This window comes from Helobdella robusta (assembly GCF_000326865.2).
Source record: "Helobdella robusta unplaced genomic scaffold HELROscaffold_12, whole genome shotgun sequence".
Lineage (NCBI taxonomy): Eukaryota > Metazoa > Annelida > Clitellata > Rhynchobdellida > Glossiphoniidae > Helobdella > Helobdella robusta.
In genome coordinates, this window is record NW_008703664.1 from 3117632 (window position 1) to 3136546 (window position 18915).

Consider the following 18915-nt stretch of genomic DNA (forward strand, 5'->3'; position numbering starts at 1 on the left):
AATCGGACTTTCGATGGGTGGAGCGTCAATGTTAACATTGATAGGATTTGTTTCGTTTAACAGACGGTTGTATTCTCTCCACTGTAGCTTGATCTCATCTCGTTCAAGAACCATCTCATTTTTGTCATTTTTGGATACTGAAGGACCCAACTTGTCTTTTTTTCGTAGGCTTTGCTTGTTTTGCTATAGAATACAGAGATTCCATTTGTTCACCTTTGCTTTTAGTGAGCCACTCTCTGCACTGATCTGTCCGAGCCAGTGCAACTTGACGTCTTGCATAGTTGTTCTTCTCAGGGAAAATTTTATGGTCATCAAAATACTTTGATTTTTGCCATTGCTTGTATGCAACTTTCTTTTCAGCTGTTGCATTTTGTGCACTGTCATTCCACCACCAAGTGTCCCGTTCATGCTGACGTTTCGTACCAGTTTTCCCACAAACTGTAGTTGCAGCGTTCATCAAAACGGTTTTGTATGTACTCCAATCTGTACTGGCTTGCAATTGGTGGTTTAACTGTGCGGCGACAATCTGTTGAAATTTTTCTCGATGAATATTGCTTTTCAGCTTCCACGTTTTAATTCTCTGAGGCATTTGTTTAAACTTATGTTTTGACAGTTCGACAACCAGGTCTGCCACAAGAAGTCTATGTTGGGCGACACATGATTCGCCAGGTATAACTTTGACGTTTTTGAATAGCCTTCGGTGTTGTTGCTTGACAGCGAAGAAATCAATTTGTTCTAATAACAAATAAGAACAAGGAAATGATAACAACAAAGAAGATGAAGAACACGACACCAATTAAGTAACTCACTTTGCCAAGTAACTAACTTTGCATTGTCTAAAAAACTATATAAACCAAAGCCGCATTGAAGATGATTTGTGAAAAATCGATATAAGGCCTATCTGCATGATGAGTTTGGATAGCAACAGTTTTATTAAATTATCACGATAAAGTTGGATAATAATTCAATTTTCAATAAATTGAACAATTTCCAAAAAATTCTAGTAAGGAAAATTGATAAGACTTACTTTAAATTGATTAATGCCAACAATTCGGTAGAATCCATACAATACAGTATATTATAATTTTTAAAAACTACAAATCTTCGTTATGCGCCACGGTTACTGACCAAAAAAATTTCAACTTTCAATAATAAAATAATTTTATTATTTCTAATTGCCATTAAAATAATTTCCAGTTATTTTTAATATTTTTACATAATTAATACAGTGTAAAAAATACAGTTTATGACAACATCCAACTTGTACAGTGTTTTTTAAATCAATCAATCAATTAGCTTATAAAGCGCTATTTCCGCGATGTTCAACAGCGCTCCTCAATGAATTTTGAAAACAGATGGGTCTTGAGATCCGCTCTGAACTTCGCAAGCGATGAAGAAATAGTTAGAGAAGTAGGCAGAGAGTTCCAGAGAAAAGGACCAGAAAAAGCAAAAGCAGATTTGGCAAAAGAGTGTTTAACACGAGTTAAGAAAAAGCGAGAAGAAGACGATCGTAAACCGGGGCGTTTAGGTTCAATTAATATATCTGATAAAGAACACATATTAAATTCTAAACTAATTAGAAGTGAGGTATCTAAATAAACAATTTTCTCGAAATATGTATTCATAAAATCGATAATTTTACTTCAGACGACTTCAAAAAGTAGCAACATGTAGGTTTGCATGAAAAAAATGAAGCCACTACAACTTTTGTTTCAATCAGCATTTTAATTCTTAATTGACATCATACCTTTATAACGTTTTCCCTGTCGGCTTTCACGTGCCACAAGCAATCCCAGCCCATAGTTAGAGGAGTTGTGATGGTTGTTGAGCGAGTAATTATTCCACCGCAAGCTAAACGTAATTTTAATTAATCATAAAATATGTTAATTTATTTATATTTAGTCGCACAAATTTGTTTAAAGCTAACGATATGAGCGATAAGTGATGTTCAATCCAACTTGGAAATTGTTGTAGAATGTTTGATGGAAACGGATTAGAACGGATCGAGATGCAGATGATATAGCCGGAAGATCTTTATCTAATTGGTCCATCGAACAAAACTTACCAATTGAGAGATCTGTCGGCCTTGTACCTGCGCGTTAATTAAATAATTCACAAATGATTGGAAAATATAGGAACTTGATTGCAGATGTTCTATACAGAGAGAGATATAAAACATGTTTGACATATCTTATTATAAAAAAATAGCAAACGATTGTTTATTTTTATTGCTATCGGAATACGAGCCGATTTTACTACTATTGCAGTAAAACTGAGTGGACCTGCTCAAAAATAGCAGACTTGATGAATGACCAACCAACCTTCGTGAAATTGTACATAATCCATTGTGCACTCGCCATCTCTCTCAATAGACAGCGTGTTAAATTGGAACGTCATTGAAGAATTTGAACTATCAATGCTGTTGTAAATAATCCATGAACACTCTGTTTGTTTTTCGTAACCGAGAGATCCATCTAATCTCCTGGTCACTATGTTGCCCAAAACTTTATTGTGGCCAAGATGACAAACTGTAAAAGTAAAAAAATAAAGACCCCTTAATTTTTAGTGATGTTCTATTTTACAAGCATGTCTAAGGTAATTTAAAAAAAATAATAAGCTAACATTAGCGAGGTGTTAGAAAAATTTAAATTAAGACATACAACAAAATTAAGTTGGTCATGATAAACTTTCAAAATGCTTGCAAGGTTTGAAATAAAACAAAGCTAACCGCTGTCATCGTATGTTGTGTAAAACGCCTTGAATCCTCTACCACTAATTTTAAACACAGATTTAAAAACTACTGTCATTGTGTTAGAGGATGATCTGAAAATGTTATTATCCAAAAAGTGACCTCTGTAAAAAATTGGCGAGTCAGCATAAAGACCGTTGAAAACCTGAAAAACATTTTTCCAATTTTATAACACATTTATTAATTTTTTAGATAGTCGGAAAATTTTGAAACATTTCAGCTGAATCTAAAAATTAAACAATGCAACTAAGAAGCGAATTCAACAGGCTAATATTTACCACAGACTTTATGAATTTGAATTGTCTAAACATAATCGAACAGCATTTTTATATTTCTACAAATAATCTTCCAAACAAAACCGGAATATTCAATAAAAGATGACTAACTTGCATATATTGATCAAAACCCATAGAATACAACAATGGTGTCAAATGAAAATCAGTTATGTTCAGGAGAATGGACTTGCCTAAATGATTTATTTGAAAATATCTTAATAATTATTTTAGTAACATTCATGTTATTCATCATACTATGTTCATCAAACATACTTAATTCATTTCAAATTGTAATAGCATCAACAAACATAGCCTGTTAAAATAAAGAAAAATTATTTAACAATCCCATTTGCTGATAACATCTTTAAGCTTTGTAAGTAAAAGAAAAATTTCTGTAATGGAAATTTCGTTACTTGCGTTTGTTAAATCTAATTTGACTGTGGATATTTAAAAACATGCAAGAATAAAGTTGGCTTACGGTATGTCGTATTTATCAATGAAAATGTATATGTCATTTTTTTTATTGGTCACAATGGGGCTTTTTATTTAATGGCTTCAAAAAAACCTTGGCTGACTTTTATTCTGTGAGTGCAGCTTACATTTTTCTTTTTGGTCGTTTAGCGAACCGACAAAGCCAGTAGGACTCTTATATTTGACAACAAAAATTTTTGAGTAAGACTATTTATCAATACATTTAACCTGCAACGTAATATTAATAACGTTCTGAATTAAAATTTTTGCTGAAAACGCTGTCTAGTCTGTGTCAGGCATTTTTAAGAAAATTGTGCGCAAGAGCTATTTCAAAAACTTCAATATAAACGTAAAAAAAGTAATGTTAGGCTTCTTCGTGATATTCTCACTTCATCTGGTTCTTCTTCTACCGGTAGACTCTCTAACTCACTATAATGATAAAATTTAATTACAGGTTTTACGAGAAAAATTACGACTTATCCAAGAAATTTTACAACGGTTTACAAATATTTATGACATTTCCAAAACATTTTGCAATATTTATAATTAAACGAGTGAGTCCATTCAGCCTTTTGACATATATACCCTTAATACATTAATGAACCTTGGTATATAAAGTCACCCGGTTCGCATCAGAGCTGAAGTTATCTTTTGTATGGAATGAAGAGTGCTGATCAGATGTGGAATGAAGAGTGCTGATCAGATGTGGAATGAAGAGTGCTGATCAGATATGGACTGAAGAGTGCTGATCAGATATGGAATGAAGAGTGCTGATCAGATGTGGAATGAAGAGTGCTGATCAGATATGGAATTAAGAGTGCTGATCAGATGTGGAATGAAGAGTGCTGATCAGATAGGGAATGAAGAGTGCTGATCAGATATGGAATTAAGAGTGCTGATCAGATATGACGTCAAAGAGGAGCTTAAAAATAAGCAATCATGGGCAAAGAAAATGATGTACATTAAATTTAATACCTAGAAAAGTTTCTAAATTGAGGTTATAGACAAAAACTTGATATCAAATGTTTATTCTTCCTAACTTTCTACGTATATAAAGTCAACTAAACAATAGTTAGATCCATACTCGTTACGTCAAAGAAATAAAAAATAATCTAAAAAATATAAAACTTTTTAGTAACTATTTCTATTTCATTATTACCATGTTAAGTTAATGGTAGACTTTTGCAGTCAATGTTTTTTATGGGTTAGTTGTCTAATAAATTACTTCTGTTGATTAAATTTGCCCAGTAAAATTCATTGACAAAACATCATTATCTACGCCAACGGACTTTTATTAACTCAAAATTTTATTCAGTACTGTTATAAAATAGGTGAACCTTAAGAACTATAAAAAGAAACGAATGAAAATGAAATAAAATTTCTATCCCTGAAAAATGTTGAACGTAAAAAGAAAATGGCATTTAATTTCAATAAATTCAATTTATATTAAACATGGGTTTATTAATAACAAATATAAAGCTCCAATTTAAATTATCGTGAAAAAACATGATATATGAATTAATTTACATTAAACGCTTAATACGAATGGACTGGTTTTTAAAAGAGACGAACCTTCAGGAGCAATAATTTGCCACTTGCACATCACCGCCCTATTGGTCCCCTGGGGGTAGCCAGGCGAGGTAAACACGCCCTTCTCCATTTCCAGTGTACCACCACAACCTGGTGATTAAGCAAAAGTCAATCAGATGAAATAATGTTAAAAATAAGAAAAACAAAATTAAAAAATTAAATTTTATGAAAGCCAGGAGCTATTTAAAAAACAAAAAAAGTTTCAATCAACAGAAAATTCAGCTACAAAAATATATAATTTTAAAATGTTTGGCAATAATTAAATTATTTAAGTTGCAATAAAAAAAAATTTGAAAATTAATAATAAATATTAATGATAATAAAAATAATAAATATTTGCGATTTATTGATTCGCTTCAGGGGCCCTCAGAGCCCACTGCCTCTGCCAAAGTTTTGAATTAAATTTTGCTGTTTCTAAGTCCAAGCAAAAGGCCATTCCAAACCTATGGAGCCGCACGCAAAAATCGGCGACTTTCAAATTTTGATATGGCTGTGGAGATATTCAGAAAAATGCAAGATGAGAAAGATAAGATGCGATGTAATAGTAACACAAGCTTTTTAAACAGTTTAGAAATGTGAACAGATAGTAGAATTTAAAAAGTTTAAAAAACAATATGAAACTTGAAGAGCAAGATGAATGTTCCTTATACCAGACTGTTGCGTTGTCACAAATAATAAAATTCAGCAAAAAAAACAAGTAATTAAAAAATATTATAAAAAAACTAACAAAACTAACTTTGTTTTTCGGAACTATATAACAATTTAAAGTTAGACGTAACGTTAGAATGTGAGGTGAACTGGACAAAAACAACATTAGACGATGACACGAAAACGTCATTCTTCCCCTCATGGTATTCTCCAAAAATACTACCTAAGAGCCATTAAAACATTTACTCATTAAAATTGTGTGAAAAAAAACAAAAACTAAACAAAATTTTTGAAAAATTCAAATGCAATAAAAAAAATAATAACGTTAGCGGCTACTGTTAAAGCTTACCATTTGCTGCACCTTCCTTCAGAATAACTCGTTCATCGTAAGAATTGTTGACAAATTCAGCTGAAATTTTAATGAATCTATCCTCAGACAAAATAATCTTCCACTGGCAAGAAACGTTCAAATAATTCGGAGAGCTGATGGCGTGAAAATTATCTCTGAAAACACTTCCGCAGGGACCTGGTTCATTCATAAATTTATCACGTTCACATCGTGGAAGTTCCTTCACTAAAAAATTCCACCACAAATGACTAAAAATAATAAAAAAAATTGAAATATATAGCTCAATAATTAAAATATTTTGTGAAGTTAAGATAACACAGTTTTTACTGACAACGTAAAAGGCAAAAGTATTTATTGCTATTATTTTTTAACATTCCACGTCTTTTTCTTGATAATTTTATTGAATGAAGTTTGACATTTTTGAAAAATTCCAAAAAACAAAAAAATCGTCAGACGATCACAAAACTAATTTTAATTTTTATACATGTAATCAATTTTCTTCACTTTAACCTTAACTAAATTATAATCTTAGAACAAAAATGTTAAAAAAATGTGTGGTGAGAATTTTTAACAAACAAAACTAAATATTTGAACGTGAAGTTTCAAACAAACTTAGTGAAGCTGTGCAATTGACAGTAAACAACTTGCCGAGAGAGCTCTTATAAACATGTACGTACAAACTGTTTTCAGTGGTCACAAGTGGTGGCGGAATTGAATCTCCACATGACTTGATGAGAACTGTCGAGGACTCTGAAGGACCATCCCTTACCTCAATGAAATCCGTGTCACACGTGCTGTTGCTATCAATAAAACAACAATTTTCTAGTTATAAATGTAAAACAGTTAGTTTGTCTTAGCAGGAGAAAAAAATCCAATTAAAATAAGTGCATTAATATAGAAACGGATGCTTCAAGTGTATTCCTCTAAAGAGATCAATATGAAACGTGCGAACGAGTATCATGCAAACGAACATTAAAACAAATTTATTATCATTGATTGGGCTACATGTTTTTTTGCATTTCACAGCAGGGAACAGGTAAACTAGAAAACATCCAAGACGTTCAAATTCATGCATTGAATGATTTTCAAAAAATTATCGGTTGAATAATTGTTGATAACTAATACTTTAAGAATAGAAATAAATTTATGAATCAATTAATTAATTACATAATTAACTGATAAAAAGCTTCAAAATATAACACTAACGAAGAACTCGGAACGTGAAATTCTGAATTGAAATTCAAGACAATTGTAGAAAAATTCTTTGACGTTAAAACCCAAATGCAATCCAGCGTGCTATCAGGTTGATTCAAACTAGACCAGGCAATATTATAAGTCGGGTTTTCAGGATAAATGGTCTCATGTCGTCCACATGCTAATGACATGGGATGATAAGTCAATTTGAATTTTGATTCTGTGATGTTACCGTTGATCTGAACCAGTCTAATAACTAATTGATTCGTTCCCAAATAGCTGACAATGGCATTGTCTCCACAGAACATGTCGGGTACGGTGTAATGAACATCCAACTCTCTGTAAATCTGAGATCATATTTACAACTTAAATTACATAAAATGGATAACTACAGGTATCAATTAAAAAGCAAAAGTAATTTCAAACTGAATGAAAATAACTCTGAAAAATTGTTTCATAACTAACAACCACAAACAAATAATCGAACGAACGAACGAACGAACAAACGAACGAACGAACAGACAGCAAAAGAAAACAAACAATCAAACAATAGTTTCATTTAACGTTTCGATGGAAAGTTATTTGAAATCTATCAATCAACCAATCAATCAATCAATCAAATATATGCACATTTCTAAAATTCCATGACGATTCAGCCAATTATTTGAAATAATTGATATAAAAATTAACAAGAAAAGAATCTTTTTAATTTTGAAAAACTTTGAACAAAAAATTAAAAAACAAAAATTGAAATAAATTCTTGTAATAAGAATATAAAGTAATGACTTGTGGAGTTGGCAAGAAAACAAATAGTAACAGAACAAGCCTAGAAAAAAGTGTTTGCGCTGATGCAAGATAGTACGGGTCAGTAACAGACCGTGGGTGACATATTGGCCATATGTAATTTGACACTATTAAAACCAAGTAAGTGAAATGTAAATTTCTTTGATATGGTGTAGTTTGAATCAAAATCAATAATAATAAATCTAGAAGAGAATGCAGGTGCTCAAAATTCAAAATTACTTGAAAAATAATAAAAATATAAAGTTCACTTGATTTGCAATGTAAAACAGTTGTGAACTTGCGGTTACTAAACAACCATAAATTAATGATTTCGAAACAGACTAGAATACCAAACAGACAAGTCCGATGATTTATGATAAAATAGTAATTTCAATTGATTTTAATAGTAAAATCAAAATTTTGCAGGACAAAAGGTTTTTTCAATCAAAGAGAAAAAAGCTCAAAGTTACCAAATATGAATTTAAAAATTATTAAATATAAAAAAATATTAAGACAAAAAAAACCTCAAGTCGACTGGATGAACTACAGTTGGTCATTTTGGCTCCAACGTTGAAATAATGAAATTGTAAATTAAGGCCACTTGTTTGAGGAACGGAGATGTACCATAAGCATTCATCCGATTGGACCTGATCGTCGGCTGGGTGAATGATAGTGTCCCTCTCTCTACTATACAGACCACCACACGCTGTTCAACAATTGTGTCAAAAATAACATCAAGTTATATAAAATAAATAATTTTAACAGAGTTGGAGCTAACTCGCAGAAGCGGTCATGTAGAATCCATCTAACTCAATGTCATTATCAGTTTGAAATCGTATTTCTGCCTTGTCGCTGCTGACGTACACTTGCTTTCTTTTCAAGCAATCTCTCGAACTGCACATGGACATAACCAGCTCCTTACCTGTTCTCTTAACTGATGGAATGACCAATTTTTAATGGATGCATTTTTGTAATATAAACATTTTTTAAATAACATTCAAACTTAAAGTAAAGGTAATATTTTTTTCAAATAAAATAAATACAAAAACCTGAATAAATTTGAATGAGATCTTTGTTGAGTTCAACATTGATGTAGTCAAAATTCAAGCGAATAAATCCAACTTTTGAGACGATTGTCCAAATGCACAATGAATTTTTATTGTAGGGATTCGGATAATTTGGAGAGGTTATTGTAATGGACTCTTTGAACGATTCAATTAGCACCGATCGTTCGCAAAGTGAATCATTGTTATATTGCCCAATTTGAATTTTATCTGTTCAAGCAAAGTATTTTTAAGAGTTGTTTTCGCAAATTGTAAAACTAAAAAGAAAATTTAAAAAAGCTAATAATGTTAAATTTATTACCAGTCTAAATAATTATTTTTATTACTGTTGTTTAGTCTCTTTCATTTTCATCAGTATATTTTATTTAGAGTTTCACTGCAGAATATACGAAGGTTTACAAACACAATCTTATTGAATGATTTCATTGGTAACTTAATCTAATTTATTTATAACAAGCATTTTTATTTCAGTTATTTTAACAAGCTACATCAGGTGTCTTTGAGGAGATATTTCATGTATCTTTAAAAAGCTGTCTCAGGTATCTCGGATATCTTTGAAAAGTTCTCAGGCATCATTAAATAATAAATTATCTCAGGTATCCTAAAGTAAACATGTCATTATAATAATATTATCTCCAGTTGAAATGCATTGTAAAAGTGCTTTATTGAAATGCAAAAAAAATTTAAAAATGGTAAAAAAAATTGTGTACCAGGTGACGCATATTCTCTTTTGTAATTCAGTACAAATCCTTTATACACATTGGATCGATCACTGAAAAAACGAACAGTGACCTAGCAAGTATAAAGAGGGTTATTGGTATTTTTAAAATTACTCATCAAAAAGTTAATATCTATAATGATATATAATTTTAATGGCTCATCGGTTCTCATTTTTTATCGGAAGGTTATCACCACCGGATGTTATTTGAATGTCATTTTCATTTAAAACTATTCGAACAAGGTCTGATGATTTATTTTATGAAGTTAAGAATTTCAGTTTTTGAAATTTGCTCGGCTGAATTAGTTTTCGTTTCATTAGAAGTAGTAATTTTTATTTGTTTATAATAAAATTATATATATCGGAGTCGAATATTTTTCACCAGACTCAGACTCCCAGATTTCAACAGCACATATTACAGAAAACCTTTAAATAATCCATCATTTGGGTAAAAAAAGTCAATTGATAATCAACATATAATAATATGTCAACAGTGAACAAGAATTACATCCACCTCATTTGTGTCGTTGGTGAATTCAGGTGGAGTCGTAGCACAAGCCTTCGGACCATCGTTTAACTTTCAATTTTAATTAATATTTAATTTTAAAAAAATAATAAACCACTTTCTTAAATATTTTTAATTACATTGGTAAGCAATGTAAATTTAGATATGCATTCCGGAAAACTGAAAACTTTAAAAGACTATCATGTAAATATATAAAAAAAAACATTGAATCAAATCATAAAAATCATGATCCAATAAATAGATCAAAACGAGAAAAAGTAGCATCGAATCAAAAATACCAACTTGTAGGTAATCGTAGCATTGATCATTATAATTATCACGAGCCTCCAACTCAAAACTACTGAACCATATATGTATGTAGAATAAAGGAGGAGCATATATCTTCCACACAACATCCATATAGGTGAAATAAAGAAGAGGATAATTGGGAGAGAATATTTTTCCACTGTATTGTCTTACATCTCCTCCATGAACTGTGTAATGTTTATTAGGCAGGTTAAATTAAAAGTTCACGGATGGTAACAAACAATCTTCCAATTAAAATAACGTTTCGATCGTTAAAAATTTATAGGCTCATAAAACTAATTTTTGGATTTAAAATCGCAAACCGTGAATAAACTGAAAAGTAGCTAAAAATTTTGTTTACAGAAAAGGCGTATGAATAGCTTTGCTCATGATACATTCCACTGGACATAAAATTGTCAAATTTTCAGATCAACTTAAGAATGTTTATTAAAAAAACACTTTCCTCATAAAGGCCTCAACACTCCTCCACTTCACTCACCTAATGAAATCATCAAATACGCCTTCAATCAAAAGCTCATCAATTACCATTAATTTGTACACCAAGGTAAAACATTCATTCCTAGACACCTGAAGCTAATCATCAATCATTAATATTTAAATAGTTTAAGCATTACCTATATTAATAAACAACTTTAATTTTTTATTTTTTTTTATTTCGTTTATTCATTTATTCATTTTTTTTATTTGTTGTTACTAAACATATCAATTGAAACAATCGTTTATTTATCTACTTCCCATCTATTTTTAATACTTTGTTATTTTATTCACCATTTCTACAAATATTAAGTATAACAAATATATGATCAATTTATTTATTTTTCGATTATTTATTGTCTTTTCTGAGTCAATTTAGTTTGTTACTTATTCCACATGTTCTTAGAGGCACGCCTGCCCTATGCAGTTTCTATTATTTTTATTTTCTATTTCAGTTCAATTTGTTCAATAATGATGATTTTAATTCTTTTATTGTCCTGTCCCATTCATTGATTGCATAATTTAATAACCATTGCACGTGCCAGAGTTTGATTTTTCTAAATAATAAATAATATATATATATATCTTACTGAATTTATATTGAGCAGAAAATCCTTTAGCAGTCCTGTTGCTGTTGCTTAAAAATCGAATGGTCATACTTTTATGGCTGGTGATCGGCAAGGAATCTGCAATGTAATATGGTCGTTTCAATCACCAGTTGCAAAATTATTATTAAACAAATAACAATGGTGCAATGTCCAATGTAACCATGCTCTAAAATGATTGGTTTTCAGTAGATTCAAAACATTCTTTTGTTGCAATTTCAAGTCTACCCACCGAACAAGGCATTTGTGACATTCAAGTAAATTTATGTTACATGCTTTGTGTTGTATGCTTAAACATTAAGTACGTTTATAAGATTAAGTAAAAATCTGAACAGAGTTGGAGTCGAAGTGTTTGTCACCTGGTCTGCAAAGTATCGTCGGTAGGCCGTCGGCAACCACTTCTATTCTGTCTCCTGAGCACTTTTCATCAACCACATCCAACTGAAGATCACTGCATTTAATAAACGTTAACGTACCATTATACTACTCTGAACATTATCACCAAAATTAGCGAAATAATAAAAAATTGAACGATTATATCAGGATAGAAATGATGAAATGCTCACTTGAAGGACAACTCTATCAAACTTTCATCTAAAGCTGTAATATACCACACACATTCTGCTTTAGTCGGATAATTACTCGGGTACTGGGGGCTATTGACGAATCCTCGATGTGAGGTGAGGTTGCCGCCACAAGCTGGCGGTTGAAATGAAAACAGGCGCTAATTATGAAACTTTATGGCATAATATTTTTGATAGTTACCATATCTACCATAGTTAAGCTTATGAATAGAATTTAAATACAGGAAAATATTAGAAAAGTAGTTTAAGAACGTTTTAATAAATTTAACGACTACCGATTTTAATTTACTTTAAACTGAATTAATCAAAGTAATAAAACCTGACAAAGAAGAAAAATAGTTCAAAGTGAACCCTCTGCCCTCAGAACTAGCATCAGTCACAAAAGTAACAGCCAAAACATTGCTATCAGAAGTTATCATAGGAGGCAAGTTAACTCCACATATTTGCTGAAGTAGTGATTCATTCCATCGTTGCCAGCTGTTGTGAACTCTAATAAAGTCATGAACACAGGGTTCATTTTCCAAATCGACGTGAGTGAAAACTATTGATATTTTGGCGTCGAGAAAACTGGACTTGAGGATCCACCTGCAGTTGAGGTTGGAGTCGTAAGTATTTGGCCAGCCTGGAGATGCCAGCTCACCTGGCTCATCAACGTTCACGGTTCCACCACAACCTTACAAATAAATATGTGCATGTATATTTAAATTATGTTACCATCAAACAATCAAAAACAGTGTGTGTGAAAATGATTCAAAATTTTAATTTAAATTGTACAAAATCTGCAAACCAGTTTCGTATGAAACTTTGAATATTCTTCCTCCTTGTCGGTATTTTAGTTTCATCCATATTCGATCTGATTCAAATAACCTTGATTCTTTCGAAACGATCGAACATAATGTCACTGTCGATTGAGAAAAGTCACTTGTTGTGGATATCTAAACAATTTTAAAATTCAACGATGAATTTTCAAAATTTATTACTTTCAATTTAAAATTTCTAATTTATTATTATTATTATTATTATTATTATTAATGCAGTTTAACGGCGTTTCAGCGCTACTGGCTATCTTTACGCCCTTTTTTCTTTTGAAACAAAATTGTCTTAGGGTTCTTTTGAGTTTTTTTCAAATATTTCTATATTCTGTCGAGTATTTTTATCTCCTGAAGATAGTATGTTATTAGATTATTGATGTTTTCTCTCTTGAAAATTTTTTCAATATCTGAGGGGATCTGATATCGTTTCCGAATATCATCATGGTTTTTGCATTCCACCAAGTGTTGTTCAGAAAGTTTTTCATCACAAAAGTTGCATGCTGGTGGATTTGTTATGTTGATTATCCAAGAATGAGTGTATTTTGAATGGCCTATTTTTAACCTATTAATAATTTCTAATTTAAAATTAGATGTAAATAACAGCTGTGCATATAAGTTTTTTGAAATTTCAAAACGTATTCTATTTTTGCACAACAATAATAACAATTTGAATAATAATAATTAAAATGGTAGTAATAATAACAAGAATAAGAGAACGTTCTTTTATTTTCAGCATAAAACACACATAAAAAAGAAAAATTTATTGTCAATGATAATTAAAATTTAATAGAATAAAATAGAACTTATTATAAAATATTTTGCGAAGCTCGTCATACTATACAGAATGTGTACAGATAATCTCGAAATGATTCTTTCAGTTAATGTTTCTATCACATATGATGACGATATTGTCGAGTAAATAAGGTAATTATAAAATTGATCAGACAAATTTTGAAAGTGTTTATTGTTATTTTAAAATGATTAAAATCGTCAAGTAAATTGTTATGCAAATTAGAATATTTAGACAGTTTACATTGATTTGAGTTAAGTAAGTTCGATGCACGACATTGGGCGAAAATCAGTCCATGTCAGCGATTATTGAAACTTCTGGTCCCGTGCATGACTTTAATTTGTCTACAATTATCTTCAAAATTTTATTGTGGCGTGTAGTGTATCTACTCAGGGCTGACACTGAGTTGCTGTTGGACAGAACATGTTTGATGGTTTGCCGACCATTGCAAAGCGGACAAAGAACTGTTGACAATTTTCCCCATCCATATAGATTCGTGTTCGTAGGAAGCTGTTGAATGATGTTTTTCCTGACGAATTTGAAAAGAACCTCTGAAAGGCTTGCAGTGAACTTCGGCCAATGAGCAATTCGGCTCGCGGCAATGTGATCTTTATTCGATTTCAAAATTGTTCCTTGGCAGCGGAGCGACAACCAATGTTCTAGTTCTGTTTTCTTTTGCAAAGTCGTTAGCATTCTGAGAGTATGCTTAATATCTTTAGTATCTGGAAACAAGTTGTCAATCTTTATGCAGCTACTGTACGACTCACTCCATAAACATTTTAATTCTTCATTGCCGTTTAACTTCGGGTAATTTCGAAGTTTCACTCTTAAAGATTCGGCAAAATTTTTGAGTGATCTAACATTTAAGCCACTTAACATATAGGGGCTTTCTGATAGACAACTGTGATTGGCAACAACAGCCATGTTCTAACTGCTTCGGTGACCAAGGAGTTCAAGTTCATTTCAATCCAGGTCAGCGAAAAGTCGTAGGCGCGAAACTCAAACAATGATGGCAAGTAATATCTAAGTAATAAGTATCCTTAATTTAAGGTGTCCAGTTGTTTTCAGTTCAGTAACAGTTGCTACTTTTTTCAATAAGTTGATCATTTTCCTTTGAAGACGTATAACTTACCGAGATATACAAAGTGGCCTCCAATGTCAACTTGAGGAAAGTGTTTGCCGTCAATAGACAGCACCGAAAAAAACTGTTAGTAAACACCGTTTCGTTTTCTCATGCCGAATGAAGAACACTTGCACCATGACTGATTTAAATCGATTAATTTTTGAGCGCTTTCTGTACTGTTGCAATAATCGCCGCGTCGTCTACAAATTGTAATCATGCTCTTGTTTTCAAATTAACTGTTGACCTCCATATGTATCCACTTGTTGGAATTCCGTTTTCTCAACAACTTTCATTAGGGGGTTGAAGCAAAGGTTGAAGAGCAATGGGGACACGAGATCTCCTTGGAGCACTTCACGATTGACTAGAATTGGCGGTGTTAGTTGGAAACTGTTATTGAATAGTCAGTGTATATAAATTTAATCACGTTGCTCATGTGGGATGTGATGTGACGGTAGTCCAGAATTGATAGATGAGACTGTGACTGACCTCGAATGGACATGGAGATAATTTCAATTTATATAATAATTCAATAAAAATAATTTAAATAGTAATTATAATAACAACAAAAATAATAATAATAATAAGTTTGTTAGTTGGTCAGTCCAGTCAGTTGGTAAATGTAAGTTAGTTAGTTATTGTTTGTTGGTGGTTGAACGATTGACTGATTGATTGATAAAATGGGCGATTGTTTTGATAACAAGATCGATAAATGGGTTATGGAGGATTTGGTGCCTATTCACGAATCAAATAGCAATCAGCACTGCTTCTTGAAGTGCGTTCTATAGCTTACGAACTTGTAATTGACAGTAGTAAAAGAAATTTAAAAAATTTAAGAGGTAGGAGTAGTTTAAACAGTAGGAAAAGATTATAAGTAAAAATGTCCAAAAAAGAATATTAAGTTACGAAAATTTGAGAAAAACCTCATGTTCAGATTTTTATAGATTTTATTTCTGTTATTTAACTAGAAAGCAACTGAAATTTAACAAATTTACAAAGTATAACAATATAAAAAATAACACATTGCAAATTAATTATCCAATAAAGAATGAAATAAAAAAATGAAACACGGATTCGAAAGAAGTGATCAACGAATATAAATAAATGAAAATGTTCTCCTTCAATAACTTCCAACATTCACTGTGCGAGTTAAGTGATAATTTCATAACATTAAAATAAAGAAACAACAAAAGTTAACTAATTTTCAACCTTCAAATTATTTTGACTGCAAGACAATCGCGGACCGAGGTCAACATCATTGAAAGTCAGGTTAACCAGCGAACCTTTGCTTACAGAGATCGACCAGAGACATTCAATGTTACGTTGATTAGTCAAATCAATCGTGCCTAAATCGGCCTTTTTGGCGCTGAAATCGCCTCCACATCCTTTCAAAATACAAAACAAGGTTAGTCATACAGAGAGAATTTTTGAGTGAAGGGAAGAATATGCGCATATGTAAATAAACGCTGAATTAATTAAAAAGAAATACTTACTAAACACTACGTAATTATATTTATAAAAATTAGAAAGAAAGTTTTACTTAACGATCACAATACTTAACATTCATTGATCGTTGGATATCCTATAAGCAGCAGAAAATTAAACTTCATTGATGAAAAGAAAAAGATTAATTAAAATCTACTCTACATTATCAATCGTCATAAAAGCCATCTTTCCTCTTAACATATTCTAAACAAGAAGGATAACTCGCCAAGGAACCGCTTCACCTTTCCAACGGTTCATCCTTTCCATTTTCCAACACGTGTAACTGATTTGTCAAGGCATCATCTACATAACAGCTTTGTTTAACGTAGAGAACACTCGAATAATCTAAACCAGTAAATTTTCTTCCACTCATTCTAATTTGCTTAACTGTTCATTTTCGCATATCTCTAACTTTACAGCAGCAAGACAATTGTTGTCAACTGAGGTTTCTTATGCTGTAGTCTTTCAGTATTGAATAGTTTATCTTTTCTAGCTTATCAACAACCATCAATTGAACTCTCTTAAGTTTTCAAAGCAACATTCGTAGGCCATGCTAGATGCTAACATCTCTTCATCCGACTGGGTGCTGTTTTTGACGAGATACAATTGAATCATTAATGCTATTATTGATGCTTTTTGTTTCCAAGAAATATCAATACCTTCATTATTTTCTTTTACTTGACAGAAATAATTTTGCAATTAGAGACAATATTTATTATTTAACGCACTCTCCATAAAAAACTATTTTAAATAGTTGACTGATGAAAATTGACCAAAAAGTCAATAATCTGTAATGAAACATTCATATCAAATAATATGCAAACATTTTGCAAAAAATGTTTCATCTCCATACTCCAACAAGCAAGAGTCGCTAAATTGTATGAGCAACTACCTCGAAATGCAAATATTGTTTATTTTTCTAATTACATGAGCAATGAAGGAGGTTGCAATATTACGTTAAAAACGTTTTGTCTGTTCGTACTAAGCACGTTACAAATGAAACAAACCTTCATCTACAGTTGACCAGTTAGCATAAAAACCTTTACCAGAATTTGATTCGTCTGATTTGAACCTGACGACCAGGCTGTTACCACTGCTGGTAATTGCTTGACTTGTATTTTGAATGTGGCAGAGATTGGCTATTTCTGGCCCATCTAACTCTCCTCCGTTCAAAATCTGAATATAATTTGATAAACATATAATTGTTGTTAAATGGTGAAATTGAGCTTATTTGAGAAAAATATAAACTAGACATACCTGCAAATAATCGTATTTACATTCCCCTTCCTGTTCCATATGAATATCAATTATCGTTAATAAGATCCTCTTTCCATTTGTTACAGATATGAACCACTGACAGTCCAAATTATTTTTGTAATACACGGGGTAAGAAGGAGTTGATAGATTCCCTGTTTCACTTTGGTAAAAGCCGATGCAGCCTAAATTGAAAATAATGTTAAACAAATACTGAACTCGCATTTCAGATGTTTGATGTGAACCTGCATTCACATGTAACATTAATCGTCGTCAATTTATAAGTTTCATTAAATTTATTATTAGGATGTGTTAGGCCTATAAATTAAAATAAAGTTGAAACCTGCTCAAAGTATAATTATGCAAAATTCCAAACATATCATCGAACTGCTGTACAATACCATTAAAAATATTCATGTTTTATTCTATTTGAAATATTTTAAAATAAAACAATCACAAAATATAAACAAAAAAATATATCAATAAGACTAAATAATAATTCTTTCCTACCCCGAAGCAATATAAAATGATTATAAACTGTTAATAAAGTTCATCATTTACTGACCGACAGATTCATAATACAACTGGAAAGATGCAGGTGAAGACGTCCTCTCATGCCATTCCATCGGATACGGTGGTGATTTCAATATGATAACCATTTTGTTTGTAGTTGAGTTGATAGTGATGGATGACGTATTATAGGCACACATTTTTGAGATCAGACTATTATCTCCATTTCTGAACTGTGAACCATGATAAATGAATTAGATGTTTTTGAATTAGCGCTATAATTGCGATAACAAGTTAGTGTCAAACCTCCAGAGCACTTGAACATCTGTATCTGGGATTCCTTGAAACTCTCTGCAAGTTGACAGAAATTATTTGAACATTTATAACGCTACCCTGAGGTGCAGCAATTTCCCATGTACAATTTATCCCATATGAATAACTGTTTGGAAAGTTTGGGCTTTCAATGAACCCAAATGGTTTCGTCAATTTGTTTGAGCACTCTGGGACATTTAATGACAAACAAATTAAAAGTTTTTTTTGGATTCAAGTAAAAAGATTTGATTTTTGATTTTGAGAATTATTCTAAATGTTTTCAATGTATCTTTTAT

At 31.4% G+C, this 18915-nt stretch overlaps 1 protein-coding gene across 1 annotated transcript; it reads right to left on the reverse strand.

Moving 5' to 3' along the window:
* Positions 1–1741: 1741 nt before the first annotated feature.
* HELRODRAFT_167974 (hypothetical protein) lies at positions 1742–18456 on the reverse strand (the record flags this gene model as incomplete). The annotated part of the gene is made up of 27 exons (XM_009013681.1): positions 1742–1851; positions 1928–2092; positions 2322–2528; positions 2729–2894; positions 3136–3215; positions 3600–3702; positions 4100–4215; positions 5068–5175; positions 5822–5956; positions 6083–6259; positions 6764–6882; positions 7289–7623; positions 8584–8765; positions 8838–8993; positions 9109–9333; positions 9834–9915; positions 10356–10418; positions 10650–10840; positions 11738–11833; positions 12112–12203; positions 12319–12451; positions 12656–13009; positions 13124–13271; positions 16268–16443; positions 17551–17719; positions 17801–18042; positions 18363–18456. The coding sequence occupies 27 exons, from the start codon at positions 18454–18456 to the stop codon at positions 1742–1744; spliced, it is 4224 nt and encodes a 1407-aa protein (XP_009011929.1).
* Between the last annotated feature and the right edge of the window lie 459 nt (positions 18457–18915).